Source organism: Bidens hawaiensis, unplaced genomic scaffold (assembly GCF_021521415.1).
Source record: "Bidens hawaiensis isolate Kalapana, Puna unplaced genomic scaffold, B.hawaiensis_p1.1 tig00013397_1, whole genome shotgun sequence".
Taxonomy (NCBI): Eukaryota; Viridiplantae; Streptophyta; class Magnoliopsida; order Asterales; family Asteraceae; genus Bidens; species Bidens hawaiensis.
The window spans coordinates 540,981-555,493 of NW_027492135.1; the positions used below are offsets into that span (position 1 = coordinate 540,981).

Consider the following 14,513-nt stretch of genomic DNA (forward strand, 5'->3'; position numbering starts at 1 on the left):
TAATTGTTTTGCTTAAAAAATTCATTTATAAGGAATTTGTTCTTTATATTTATTTAAGAAACCAAATTTTGATAAACTAAGCCAAATATTGGATTGTGGGTATCCATTATTATATTTGGTTTAAGGTTTATTTAGTTTATCATACAAAGATGTAATCTTTGTTTAAAGAGAACCAAGTTTTTTGCAAACTTTTCTTTTGATTCTTATAAGTTTAAGAGGATATTGGAACCTTAAATTGTACTTTGTGTATAATTATTATTCTTGACTGATGATCATGTTAGAAACACCAAAGGATAAGAATTCTCTTGAAATCCTTACCAATGCCCTATGTTAAAGTCCACAAATTATACAATATGGGCGATTCGAATGAAGATCATATTAGATGCAAAGGGTCTTTGGGAAGCAATAGAGCCCACTATTGAAACAAATGCGGTCATCAAGAAATACAAGTGTGCAATTGCATTTTTGTTTCAAACTCTATCAGAAGATCTACTTCTACAAGTGGCAGAATGTAAAACTGCAAGAGAAGTGTGGGATGCACTTAAAACAAGACATCTTGGTGCAACACAAATGCAACAGGCTCGGTTGCAAAGCATCAAGTCTGAGTTAGATAAGTTACAAATGAAAGACGATGAGACTATTGATTCTTTCACAACGAGGCTAACAAATATTGTTAACAAGTAAAGCAACTAGCTGTGGTGCAAAATTCGAACAACCCACGTTAGTAAAAAAATTCTTAACCACTATGCTGGATAGAGTTTTGCAAATAATTGCTTCAATAGAGGAATTTACGGATCTAGACAGTGTACCCATAGATGATGTCATCAGGAGACTTAAACCTTTTGGAGAAAGGATTAAGTCTAAAAGAGGAATTGTACCTGATTATCAAGATAACTCTTGTTCACTCGACACGATAATGAACATGGTCGTGGCCAACAACTTGGAAATCGTGGATGAGGTAAATTCCACTCGTCATGAGGGCGAGGCATGAAATATTACCAAGATAGAGAGAAGACCTCCTTAATCAAAAATATCTGACAATAAACCACAAGAAAATAATAGTGAGCACCCCACAGCGGGCACAAAAGATAAGTCTCGCATTGTGTCATACAAATGTGGTAAGGTTGGACATTATGCCTACAAATGTCCAAATAGAAAACACAAAAATGGTAAGGCTCTCTTAGTTGAAAGTGAAGATGAATAGCCTACCCTCTTAATGTTGATATAGAGAAGACAAAAGTTGATCATGAGATATGATCAAAATCAAGGTTGCAAAAGTCGCTAGGCGGACCCTAGGCGGCCGACTGGGGAGTTGGGTGTACTCGGAGAGTACTCGGAAATGGTGAACATAAAGAAAATTAATTTTTGGATATTATATATATGTCAAATATCATAAGTATGCTAATATTTTATAACAAAATAAGTGAATATCGATATAAATAATAGAACATATATTTTTAAATACTTAATTATTTTAAAACCTATTAATCATTAACTAAAAAAACTGATATTTTTTTATAATATTATTTAACTATGAATTATGTTTTCGTTTTTAGGTCAAAATCGTCCTAAGTTAACCGACTATATGTGATTCTGGCTGGCGTTGATCACATTTGATCGATTCTCAGTAACTAGGCGGAGTTGAAGAAACTCTACTCGGCGTCATACCTTGTAGCGAGTAGTCAGGGAGTACTCGGCCTTGGAGACCTAATTTTACAACATTGATCAAAATGTAGAAGAAACTCGTGTGAAGCAAGGATCGTGTGAAGCAAAGTTCGTGAGAAGCAAAATGAAGTTATGAGAAGCCATGGTCGTGAGAAGCAAATCGAATGAAGCAAAATCGTGAGAAACAAATAGTGATAAGCAAATCGTGAGAAGCAAGTAGTGGGAAGCAAATCACGAGAAGCAAGTAATGAAAAGCAAGTCGTGAGAAACTCTACTCGCTTGTTTTAGGCTTACCGGGTGGCTGTCCAATTGGGTAGTTTCGGGGCTGTTTCGGCTAAGGTTTTCGCACCACAATCTTCCTAGGTATGTTCCATATAACATACTTTAAAATCATGTGCATTGGTGTTCGTTTGATTGGTCACCTAGTTGTAGCTTGAAAACTAGTATTCGGCTGACTAGTTTGTGAATTGTGATGTCTAGCGCGTTGTTTGAGGGAACTAACAACTAGTTCGAATGTTGTAGCCTTGGTATGAGTTGTGGGCTGTAAGAAACTGATTTTTAAAGGTAATGGGGCTGAATTGGTTGTCGGTTACTCAATCGGGTCGGTACAACGCAAATTCGCGTTTATTGAATACTTGGTGCGTTGTGCTTGCGAGCTACCGACCCATCCAACTCGTGTAGTGTCGTGTGGGCGAGTAGGCTGTGATTTTATCAAATTTGGCCCACAAGGGGCTGAGTTGGATGTTAAGTGCCTAAACAACTCTTAAACGCGCGTATTCATCTCACCTAGCACTTCCGGGGGTAATTTGGGGAATTCTTTGTTCTCGGGATTACCTAAGGGGTGGTTTTGATGAATATAAGGCCCCGGGGGCTGTTATAGTTGAACTTGATGAGGTCGAGACTTTAGGCAACTCGAACCATGTTAGAACGTCTCGTAGGATAAACGAGTCTTTTCGGTATTGTTAGTAATGATTGTTTGTAAACCAACAGGCGTTTGAGTTGTGGGGATACTTAGGAGTTCTCTAGCTCGTGGTGATTTCGTGCCTTGTGTCAGGTGAGTTCATGATGCCTCTTTTCACTCTTTTCAAGTTTTGGGCTAGCATACACACCTAACTGATTTTGCTTGATGAACCGTTTAAACTTTTTGCATGGGCTTTCTTGTATAGAGTATGCCTTGGGATGATATTTATGTATGTCTGGATGTATGTTTATATATGTGTTATTTTATGGCCAATAATTGGCGATGTTTATTAGTCGTTATCGACTAAGGATGTTTGCGTATGCCTACTTTGTGTTTGCATACGTTGATGGAATGTTACATGTTTGGGTTGTACGTGTGCTCGACCCTGATGTTATTACTTGGATGGAATGTTACGTGTTTGGATTGTACGTGTGCTCGACCCTGATGTTATTAGTTGGATGTCATGTATAGGGATATGATTCTATAGATATATAAGTATGACGACTTATCGTTTATTTTGGCCTAACCGTTCATATCCCGTTTTATATTTAAATTCTTGGGATGATTTATAAAGATGTCAATTATTAAAACTTGAACTCACTCAGCTTAAGCTGACTTTGTGTGTATGTTAGTGTGAGTTTCAGGTTAAGAAGAGGACGCTCACCGCTTGGACGTGCTCGAGACTACTTGGACGGTTGAAGGCATATCTAGTCAGGGATTTAAATAATGAACACTGTTTCTTTTCAATTATTACTAGTTTTATTTAATTTTGGTTTTGGGCATAGTCCCCGGGTTTGGGGAACTTGTTTTAGTACTTATGATTTTCTGCTGATTTTATACTCTGATCTGGTTTTCAAATAAAATGAATTGCTGTGGGTTAAAATTTTGTTAAGTTTTTGGGAATCTTGATACTTATTATTCCGCTGTTATTTACTCTGAATCGGTTTTAAATAAAACGAATTTTACATGGTTTTAAATTGGTATGAATCTTGGATATGATTACCAACTGTAGGATTCCTGGGATTCGGGGTCTTACAAAGAAGGTCATAAGTTTGGCAGATAGGCAGGAGCATGAGATTTGGGTTTTTGCTTAGTTACAAGTTATACTGTTGGGCCTATTTTTTGATCTCCCTTTTTTTATTTGGGCCGTGAACTTGGAAGAAGTTTTGGACCAAATTTTTTATGGTATTGAGCCGTAAAAAGAAAAAGGATAGGGTGTGATTGAATTACTTTGGGTTATATTAATATTTTTTGGTAGCTTTACCAAGAAGTTAATTTAAGTCGAAATCCTATCTTGCAAAGTACGGGCGTTGAATCAAGATCCCATTTTATTGAATAACAGTTGTTAAGTTAGAAGAAGTCGTTTAAAGAAATGGAGAACCAGTGCCAACTGCGATTGTCAAGTTTTATCGTTTCAGTTTAAAATTTTCAGTTTCTGATTTTCGGTTCGTTATTCCACTGCGTTGAATAGGTTGATTTTTTTAACAGATTTCAGTAGAACAGCCGTTAAGTTCAGGCCCGTGCCATTGCTGTGTCTGTCTCTGTTTTTATCTAGTTTTTTTTCGTTTAGTCATTTTCATGGCAGAAGATGGAAAGGTTTCGATACAGAAGTTTGACGGACAGAAGTTTGGTTGGTGGAAGATGCAGATTGAAGCGATACTTTGTCAGAAAGACTTGGATGTAGTGCTTGAGGATAAAAAAGCAGAAAAGATGTCAGAAGCAGATTGGAAGAAGTTAGACAAGAAGGCTAGGGCTTGCATTACTTTTTCGTTGTCGGAAGATGTCGCGTTTAACATCATGAATGAAACCATAGCCCATGGTATGATGGAGGCACTATCTAACATGTATGAGAAGCATTCGGCAGCGAATAAGGTCTATCTTATCCGAGAGCTAGTGACAACAAGAATGAAAGAGGGTGGGTCAGTTACAACGCATATCAATAATCTTAATTCGATCATGTCCCGCTTAGTGTCAGTTGGCATTAAGTTTGATGATGAAGTTCAAGGCCTATTGTTATTATCCTCTTTACCCGAAAGTTGGTCGCAAACGGTGACTGCGTTTTGTAGTTCGTCTACAAAAATTACATTTGATGGGATTCGAGACCTGATTCTGGGAGAAGATTCAAGACGCAGAAGTTCAGGTGAATCATCAGGAAATATGTTAGTCACAGAAGGTAGAGGTAGGGGAAAACAGCGAGGCAGTGGGAGCAGGAAGAGGAGTCAGTGTAAGACTCGTAAAGATATTGAATGCTGGAATTGTAAAGAGAAGGGACACTTCAGAAATCAATGTCCGAATGGTAAGAAAGAGGTGAACATTATAGAAGACGACACAAATGACAGAGTCAGTAGTGATGAGGCTTTGGTTTGCAGTGTTGAGAGTACGTTGATGCTTGGGTGATGGATTCTGGTGCATCGTTTCATGCCACTCACTGTAGTGAAGGGTTGTAGAATCTTAAGTTTGGGGATTCTGGGAAGGTTCGACTAGCGAATGATGATATTTTAGAGGTTACGGGTATGGGAGACGTTGATTTGATAACTTCAGCTGGTACTTCTTGGACTTTGAAAGACGTGAAGGTAATTCCAAGTTTGAAGAAACGTTTGATTTCAGTTGGGCAGTTGGATGACCAGGGGCATGATGTTAAGTTCGGGAATGGGCAGTGGAAGGTAATCAAAGGGAATCTCGTGGTTGCTCGTGGAAAGAAAAAAGGTTCATTGTATATGGTTGATCTGTCACAGAAAGGAGTGGATCCAGTTTTGGTGAAAGACAAAATCCGGTTCACAGAATCTCGTGGGCAGAAGAAGGTTCGTTTTGCAAGTAACAAACCCAGAGCCAAAGTGAAGATTCAGGATGAACGAGCTAGGAAGGTTAAATCAGTGGGGGACATCGTGACAGTGGGAGCACAGGTCGTCTTTCAGTTATAGTTCCAGGTCGGCAGTGGATTAAGAAAACCAGTATTCTAGCTGTAAAAGTCTCTCCAGTGAATTACTTGCTGAATTTGGAGAGTGTTTGTTCTCAGGTTATCTCAGGATCCGGTAGTTCGTTACAGTTGGAGCCGGTAGGGACAGAGAACGAGTCAGGGGCAGTTTTAGCCATGACTGACGTGTTGGAGCTCCCGGGAGCTTCAACGGGCCTTCAAGTTCATTGATGAGAAGGCGGTGGCAACTAGAGGAAGTTAAATGGTTAGATTGAAGAAGTACGATCAGGAGTGTAGACAAGAGTGCTCAAGGCCTCCGAGTGGGAGATTGTTGGGTTTCGTAGGCCTTTTGTTTAGGCCCGATTTATAATTTGAAGTCCAAAGGGCAGACGGGTGTAGGGTGGCCAGACCGAAGCCCGGCCCGGTTTAGATTTCTTGTTCAATAATTTACAAACCCTAGAGTAGTCTCTATTTAAACAACGATATGTACTTGTAATCCCTTGTCACTCAATAAAGAAATACTTTGTTGCCACCCGTGGATGTAGGTCAGTTTATACCGAACCACGTTAAATCCTCGTGTTCGTTATTGCTTTCGCGTGTGTGTTCAGTTTCGTGTGTGCGTTTAATCCTAACAAGTATATCCCACCAATAGCAAAGCTATGGTAGGGTCTGAGGATGGTAAGATGTAGACAGCCTTACCTCTACTCCATAAGAATAGAGAGGCTGCTTCCAGCGAGACCCCTGGCTCGATATCTAGTATAAAAAAATTTGAAAATACTTTCTGTTTTGATATGACTCTGTAAGCTTATTAAAATATAAATAAGATGAGGAATATGAACCATAAAATGAGTTTTTGAAGGGAAGGAAATGATCGAAAAGGAATACTGAAAATCTTGTCCGACCAATAACCGATAGGCCCAACAGGGAACGTTTCAATAGGCTTAACCAGGCTAGTTCCCGGTCCAACCGCTCTGAAACTTCCATGATCTTTTGCAAATAATAGTTTGAAGACTGTTATAGTTGTTAAAAAATGCTAAGACAATAAGTTATTAATTAGTTGGTCTAGGTTTCAGAAACCTCAAATGACTTTGTGTAGGTGGTATGATTGTAGGAAGGTTCGACTGTCAAGTATCCAAGTCATCAATTATCGCAAAAAGGGATCTTTCTAAGAAAGAATATTCGTGTGGTTTATAAGTCAAGTGTCCCAGTGACATTGATTATTTGCATCTGTCCTTTTCTACGAAGTTGACTTTGAATTTTGTATTCTGGACTCCTTATGTATTAGAAGTACTAATTAAAGAAGAAGTTAATTACGAGGACCAAGATGCAGTTATTATGATGTGGACATAAACATAAACAATAAACAATAATTTACCAATTAAGTATTTTCTCATTTTAAGTTTATCTATTTTTCCCATAACAAGAAAGCAAGATGTTGATAATATGATTATATGAATATCGTGGTATATATATATATATCAATAACAAAACTATAATTCCATTTGTTTATTTAAGTTAAACAAATGAAAGTGTATGCATAGCATACAAAAATAGATACCAAACGGTATGTGATCTAGTTGTATCATAGTTTCATTAGAGGCTAATTGTTAGTATTCTTGGGTCCTAAGTGAAATACATATTCGGGTCCTAGTATAAATTTTATTCTTATGATCATAACTAGTAAGACTGAACTCATGTTTCGCGGTGAGGACACGATCAGTATCAGTTCGCTTCGTTACGTTTTGAGGACTTGATATGGCAACCAAAGAGAAAAACAAAAAAATAAATTCGTGATATGTCTAAAAGAATATCGACATGTATTTTAAATTGATAGGAAATCATACAAACTGTATGAATATTAGTATTGTTTCCGAAATTACGAATGTTTTTCGGTCGTAATGGTCCAGACTATTTTATAGCTCCAAATAAAATAAACGTGTAAAAATAATGAAACATTTTTAGAAACTTCTTTGAAAATAAAATAGGACATAAGAAAAAGGGTAAAAGTAAACAAAATGAATAAGAAAGAAATAAAGAACGTTATTCAGGTGTATTCTAATTATATAATACAAATGCAGAGTCACTCAATGACCTCTACGTGTAACGAACCATTTGTTATCATACGATCAAAGGCAATTTCACATCTCCCTTGTATATTATTATTTTGGAAATTGGATTTTTAATTATAATTCCATTTTTTTTGAGTTGACTGATAATAAACACACATAAAAATATTCTTGTTACCAATCCCACCTTTTATATTTTTTTTCTCATTGTGTCTCTGTTAAAAACAAGTTAACCCCATTAAGTTTTGTCTGAATTTCAAACTAATGTATTAAGACTTTTGATCGAAAAAAAAATACGGTTATATTGATGTAAAACTTATCTCTAAACGATGCTTAAATGATCGCAATAAATGGGGTGTTGATTTAGAATGGGTGTCAAAACAAACGATAAACCTTGACATTGACGACTTCAAAGATCGATATTGACATCATCTAACGTCTTAGTGGCTTACCTAGCATCGTCTCAGGATTTTGACTAGGAAACTCCCAGGCAGTTTCCATTGACATGTATATTATTTATATAAATACATGGTTGCTATTTTTCGTTTTGTATATTATCTAGTCAAGAAATTACACTAAAATGGCACTGAAAGTTTTATCGGCTTTAGATGTTGCCAAGACACAGTATTACCACTTTAAAGCAATCATAATCGCAGGTATGGGCTTATTTACTGATAGTTACGATTTATTTTGTATCCCGTTTGTCATGAGGATGATAGGAAGGATATATTATCCTGAGATACATAGAGATAGAGACGTGGACCAGACAAAATGGTTTGAGTTTCCAACAGTCATTAACTCGACGATGATTGGTGTCGCGTTAATGGGGGCCGTGATTGGTCAACTGGTTTTCGGCCACCTTGGTGACCGTGTTGGGCGTCGTCGTGTGTATGGTGTTACTCTAGTGATGATGGTGGTGGGGTCTATTGGATGCGGATTAACGCTCTCTAAATTGTCATCAATGGTGTTTGTGAGTCTTGGGTTCTTTCGGTTCTTGCTTGGGATCGGAATTGGAGGAGACTACCCGTTATCGGCCGCTATTATGGCCGAGTTTGCCAATAAGCAGACTCGAGGAGCGTTTATTGCTGGCGTGTTCTCCATGCAAGGGTTTGGGATACTTTTAAGTTCGCTCGTATCCATGATTGTGTTCTCCATTTTTGAAGCTAGTGCTGATGAGAGCAAGCTAACGAGGCCATCCGAAGTTCCACTATCAGCAAACATTTCCCTGGTCCCACCAGAGGCGGACTTGGCGTGGAGACTCATTCTCATGATTGGTGCAATTCCAGCATCTATGACTTACTATTGGCGGATGAAGATGCCTGAAACGGCACGGTAATTTTCTTTTGGTGCTGCTAAACGTATCTCTTTTTACAAACTTAGGGTGGGTCCGAACATGACTTGCCTCACAAGAGTGTATATGTTAATTTTCTTTCCATATAAAGACTACTTTTCAGTCACAAGAATATAAATCATTTCTGACATGAAGGTTTGCTTCCACAGGTACACGGCATTGGTAGAGAAAAACACATTACAAGCAGCAAAAGACATAGGGAAAGTGATGAATGTGCCACTAAGTACAATCCAGGAAGATGTAGAGATGATGAGCACGCCCAACGCTCGCACAGCTTTCTCAAACACCTACCCTTTTTTCTCTCGCGAATTTTTTAGACGACATGGTCGTGATCTCATTGCGGCATCCATCAATTGGTTTCTCATCGATATCGTCTTCTACAGTCTCAACATGTTCCAGTATCATGTATTTGGAGGCCACATGACTCCGAAGAGCCACATGAATATATACAAAGATGCATTACAGATAGCGAAATTCCAAGCACTCGTTGCAATCTGTGCGACGATCCCTGGGTATTTCGTGGCAGTTTACATGATTGATTACGTTGGGAGAGTCAAGATCCAGGCAGGCGGGTTCTTCTTCATGGCAGTAAGCTTGTTCACGATCGCAAAGGTCAATACTCGCGGTTGGGGATCTGATCAAGGCGTGGGTTCCATTATTCTATACGGACTTACTTTCTTTTTTTCCAATTTCGGACCAAACACAACCACGTTCATAGTTCCGTCGGAGCTTTTCCCTGCAAGGTTTCGTGCAACTTGCCATGGGATTTCGGGTGCGGTAGGAAAAGTAGGTGCGATAATCGGTTCAATCGGGTTCTTGTGGGCTTCCCGTGAATCTCATGGGCATGGGATCTCACACTCGTTAATGGTGATGGGTTGCGTTTGTGTTTTGGGGTTTTTTGTAACGTATTTTTTTACAAGAGAGACGATGGGTCGGTCATTGGAGGAGAACGAGAATGTTGATGAGTTCACCGGTGTTTGGTTCGTGAGATTTTGGCCTTGGGCTAAAAGAAATGAGATAAGCCCCGGTGAATGATTGCTTATCCGAAGTACATACATGATTATTACTTACATAGATGGTTAAATCATGGTTTGCAGTTTATACAACGATATATAACCGAGCTTGTATCATATCATAACTATTTTAGTAATAAGGAAATACGGTGTTGGAAATTACGTTTACTTTCAACTAGGGATGGCAAATTTGACTCATGGGTTGAATGGGTTGTATTAAAATGTATATAATGGGTCAGAATTGGTCAAGCTAGAAAAAGAAAAGGATTGAAAAGGGTCAAAACGGGTTGACATCTCTTGATTTTTTTTTTATGAAACGAGAAAAACGGAGGAAACTTTTTAGTTTTTTTTACTCTTTTAGTTTTAGATTTGTATTTCGAGTTATGATTTTTTAATTATTTTTTTGAATTTTTTAATGAGGGGTTTTTGAAATGGATCAAAATGGGTTGAGATTTAAGAAACCCCTCATTAAAAATTTCAAAAAAAATAATTAAAAAATCATAACTCGAAATGTAAATCTAAAACTAAAAAAGTAAAAAAACTAAAAAGTTTCCTCCATTTTTTTCGTTTCATAAAAAAAAATACTCATGAGATGTCAACCCGTTTTGACCCGTTTCAATCCTTTTCTTTTTTTAGCTTGACCCATTCTGACTCATTATATACATTTTAATACAACTCATTCAACCCATAGGTCACATTTGCCACCCCTACTTTCAACTATAAAAACTTGGTTTAACCAGAAGACTAGAGCTTGTCATGGTCAATGATTTAGGTTGTAGGTAAAATAATGTGTATAACCTTATTATAATAAAATCATTATAAGCAGTCATTTTAGCCATTTCCTTTTCAAAAAAAAAAAAAAAAACCAGTAAAACAAAGCTGGTTAGACATTTTAGTTTTAGTTGGCACAAAGAACATAGATAAGTAATACGTATGGGTTTCACAACACAACCATTCAAGACGATGGCACATGTGACATGTATGATCAAAGAAATGGAATTAAAATGAAAACGAGTTATTATATATATTATATTAATTGCATTTTATATTGTGTAGGTTAAACTGAAAACGAGTTAAAACGAACTTATTATATTCGACTGTTGAATATTTATAGTTTAACACCAAGTCTTGCTTTAAAATAAGCCAACAAAACTTGATATCACGTCAAAGAAAAGTAAAGAAAAGAAAAGAAGATTGAAGTCATTTTGGTTTTTCATATATGTGTAATAGGAAAAGATATATAGAACAAAGTCGTTTTGAGACTTGGAGGTTTGCATCAAAGAAAATACGAAGAAGTATTAAAAGAAATGGAGTTGGGCTAGCATTTGAAAGAAAGAAATATGGGCTCCTTAACTAATTCTTGAGTTGACTAGCATAGTAGACTAAAATAATAATAATAATGTGGTGGATTACATTTATGCGGACTATGAGGCCCACAAGAATTAGGGAATCAAAAGAGTTGAAAGACAGTAGGTCGTAGAAGGGTTTTGATTGGCAGGCGGCTAGAACGGGAGTGGCACAAAAAGGACAGCAACCTTTGGCTGTCACGAATTCAACGCTACCTGTGGACGCAAAAGTGTGTACTCATTTAGTTATTTACTCGTTTCCTCTATGGACTTTGGTTAATTATATTTTTAATAATGTGCGTTATTGTTAAAGTCATCTATCTTATGAATTCATTCTATAATACTCTGTCATACAGTGTTAACTATGCGTTAACTGGACATTCGCCGAAAACACTGTTAAAGCCACCTAAGCCTGTTGCGGTTCATGTGAACGGGCTTCAACGAATAAATTATATAAAAAAAAACCAAATTTTATACTAGTTTTATAAAGCAACCCAAACAATAAAAATTATAATAAAAATAATATATGAAAAAACATAAAATAGAAAAAAAAAAAAACACTAATAAAGCCCAACTATTTAAGCATTCCAAACAAAAAAGGCCACCAAACACCAACAAAAAAAAGAAAGAAAGAAATACTAATAAATCCCTTGTATAACCCAAGTTCAAACAACCCACTTCCTCTTCATCTTCCTCATCGCCTACTGCTCCTACACACAAAAAATAAATAAATAAATACCTCCAACGACACCGAACGGCTCTTTCACAATTCCCAATACCTGACGTTTCTTTTCCAGCTGCAAGTGGGCTCGCGCCCCCTCTCTCGCGCCTTGGATCGTGCCACCATCTTGCGGTGTGTGCTACTGATGTCGCTTGCGCCACCTCGCTCGTGGCTACCTTCGCGAGCCATAACACATAGTCTAATGAAGAATTTTCTATTGGAAATATTTATTTTCTTCGTAACTATAATTGCCTAATTGTTTTCGTAATCACCTCCTTGTTGACGGTCTATTTTTGTTTAAGCATGAACTATGCTTATCCTAGTAATTCGGATTGTTTTTCGTTGATTAAAAAACACTTGTGTTTTATTAATTTAAACGAATTGTGTGTGTGTTCTAGTATTTATCTTTTGTCATTCGATTTTAGTTTCTTTGTTTTGGGAAAACATGGTTTTAACTTTAATCAATTTTAACGTTTTGATAATGACTTGATTAACACAATGTGACATAAAATAGTTTTAGTTCATCATTGATAACTATATGCCACACACATATCCCTTAACACATAACTGATAATCATTAGTCATAATTAAGCAACATGAGACTTTAATCAACACTACACACATCTAAGATCAAGATTATCAAGTTTATGTTTACTAAAAGTTAAATCAAGATTTTTATACGAAGATGAAGAAATTATAGGATTAATCCGTTGAAGATCAATTAACAACTTAATTATGATAGGTTGTTAGTATTTATAAACTTAGGAAAAGTTTATAAAATTATATATTTAAAAACATTTGTTTAAATATAAAAATATTTGAATTTCAAATATTTAAAAGACTTTTTTCACTCTTGGTAAGTTTTCTATTCTATCCATGCATCGAACAACTAAACTCACCACATGGGCAAGTCAAACTCAAAGAAGGTAAGGGTTAAAATTTAAAAACTATGTTTAACCAAATTGGTGAAATACTTGGGTTGTGTTATACAAAGAAGTGGGAAGTGATAAGGACATGTTCCCACATGTGTTGGTTAACCTTAGAATCCAAAAATTGAAGACAATGACCACAGACAATGTTCGTATTGGTAAGTCCAAAGCGATCGTTGGCCACTAGTCCCTTATCCTTGTCCCTCACATACTTGGCTATAAATAGAAGACTTATCCAAACTAAGTCTTCATCTTTTTGCTCTACAATATTTACTTATACAATTCAAGGCTAATCTCTTCCATTAATCAAGTCTAATCAAACTTCAATTATATAATGAAGAGATCAAAGTGTATAGCAAAAAGAAGGGCTTTTCAAAGCCAATTTCCAACCATCTTACTTTTAATTTGAGGGGTCAACACAAGAGGTTGTTCTAATGTTTTGACAAGTAAGGATTCATCATTAGTTGATGATTTGAGATGGGAACATACTACCTTCACATAGTATTGCTTTGTATTGGGTTGGTAACTCTATTTTGATGTACAGTTAATTAGTGTTAGGAGAAGACTAACTATCTTGATATAGTGAGATTAGAATAAATTGTAAAACTAAGTACTTGGTGAAGAAGGTGATCACTTCTTTTGAAGAGTGACACGATTCTATTGGTGATCCTTACCATTTTAGGGAGACGACTAGTGAAGAAAACTCTCGATCCTGGATCGTGGAGAGGACGTAGAGGTAGAGGTAGAGTGAATTAGTTAACATTCACTTAAACCTCTAGAAATCTAGTTGTGTTATCTCTAACCCTAAACTCTTTACTTATTTGTGTTTATTTCTTTATAAGTTTTGAAAAGAGTATAACAAAGTCATTAGCTCATTAAAATTAGATTCAGTAAAGAAACTATTCACCCCCCTCTCTACTTTTACACGCTTTGCATCGTGAGTGATTTGCTAATTAAAGGAGTGTTAGTATTACACGCTTTGCATCCAAGTTACAAATATTAATACTTCATAAAGTATTAATATTAACTTACTAGATAAAAAACTATTTATAAAAAGTTAAAAACAAATAAATTTAATCATGAAATGAGATATAAGTTAAAAAATAAAGGCATTAGCCACTCCAATGTTAACAAGAATCAAACACGAGACTATAATGTTAACAACCAACATCTTAGCCGCTCCATTATTTTTCTAATTTGTTTAGAGGGTGCATTTTAATTTTATAAGGTGGTGCACTCCAGAATTTATATATAGCATTACACTACTATTTCAAAACTCGGGAGTTCCCGTGCACCACCAACCATCAAGGTAGATCCGCCCCTGTGTTCTTGTGTGGTCAAGCTTGAGATGTCAAAATCAATATTAACAATTGACATCCCATCTTAAAAAGACTCGCTCAGATGTCGGGGGTAGTTTCAATCACTGTTTTAAAAATAAAGTTAAAATGAAATAATATTAATGATAATAGAGAGTAAAATCAAATTAAAAATGGCAGTAACCAACCCGTTATTATTATATATGATGTCAAAACATTAAATTCACTTGT

At 36.3% G+C, this 14,513-nt stretch overlaps 1 protein-coding gene across 1 annotated transcript; it reads left to right on the forward strand.

Annotated features, from left to right (window-relative positions):
- Positions 1-8,186: 8,186 nt before the first annotated feature.
- On the forward strand, positions 8,187-10,062 carry LOC143543970 (putative inorganic phosphate transporter 1-9). Its single transcript, XM_077036164.1, has 2 exons — positions 8,187-8,938; positions 9,107-10,062. Exons 1-2 carry the CDS (start codon positions 8,187-8,189, stop codon positions 9,990-9,992), a joined length of 1,638 nt encoding a protein of 545 aa, XP_076892279.1. The 3' UTR covers positions 9,993-10,062.
- The last annotated feature ends 4,451 nt before the right edge of the window (positions 10,063-14,513 follow it).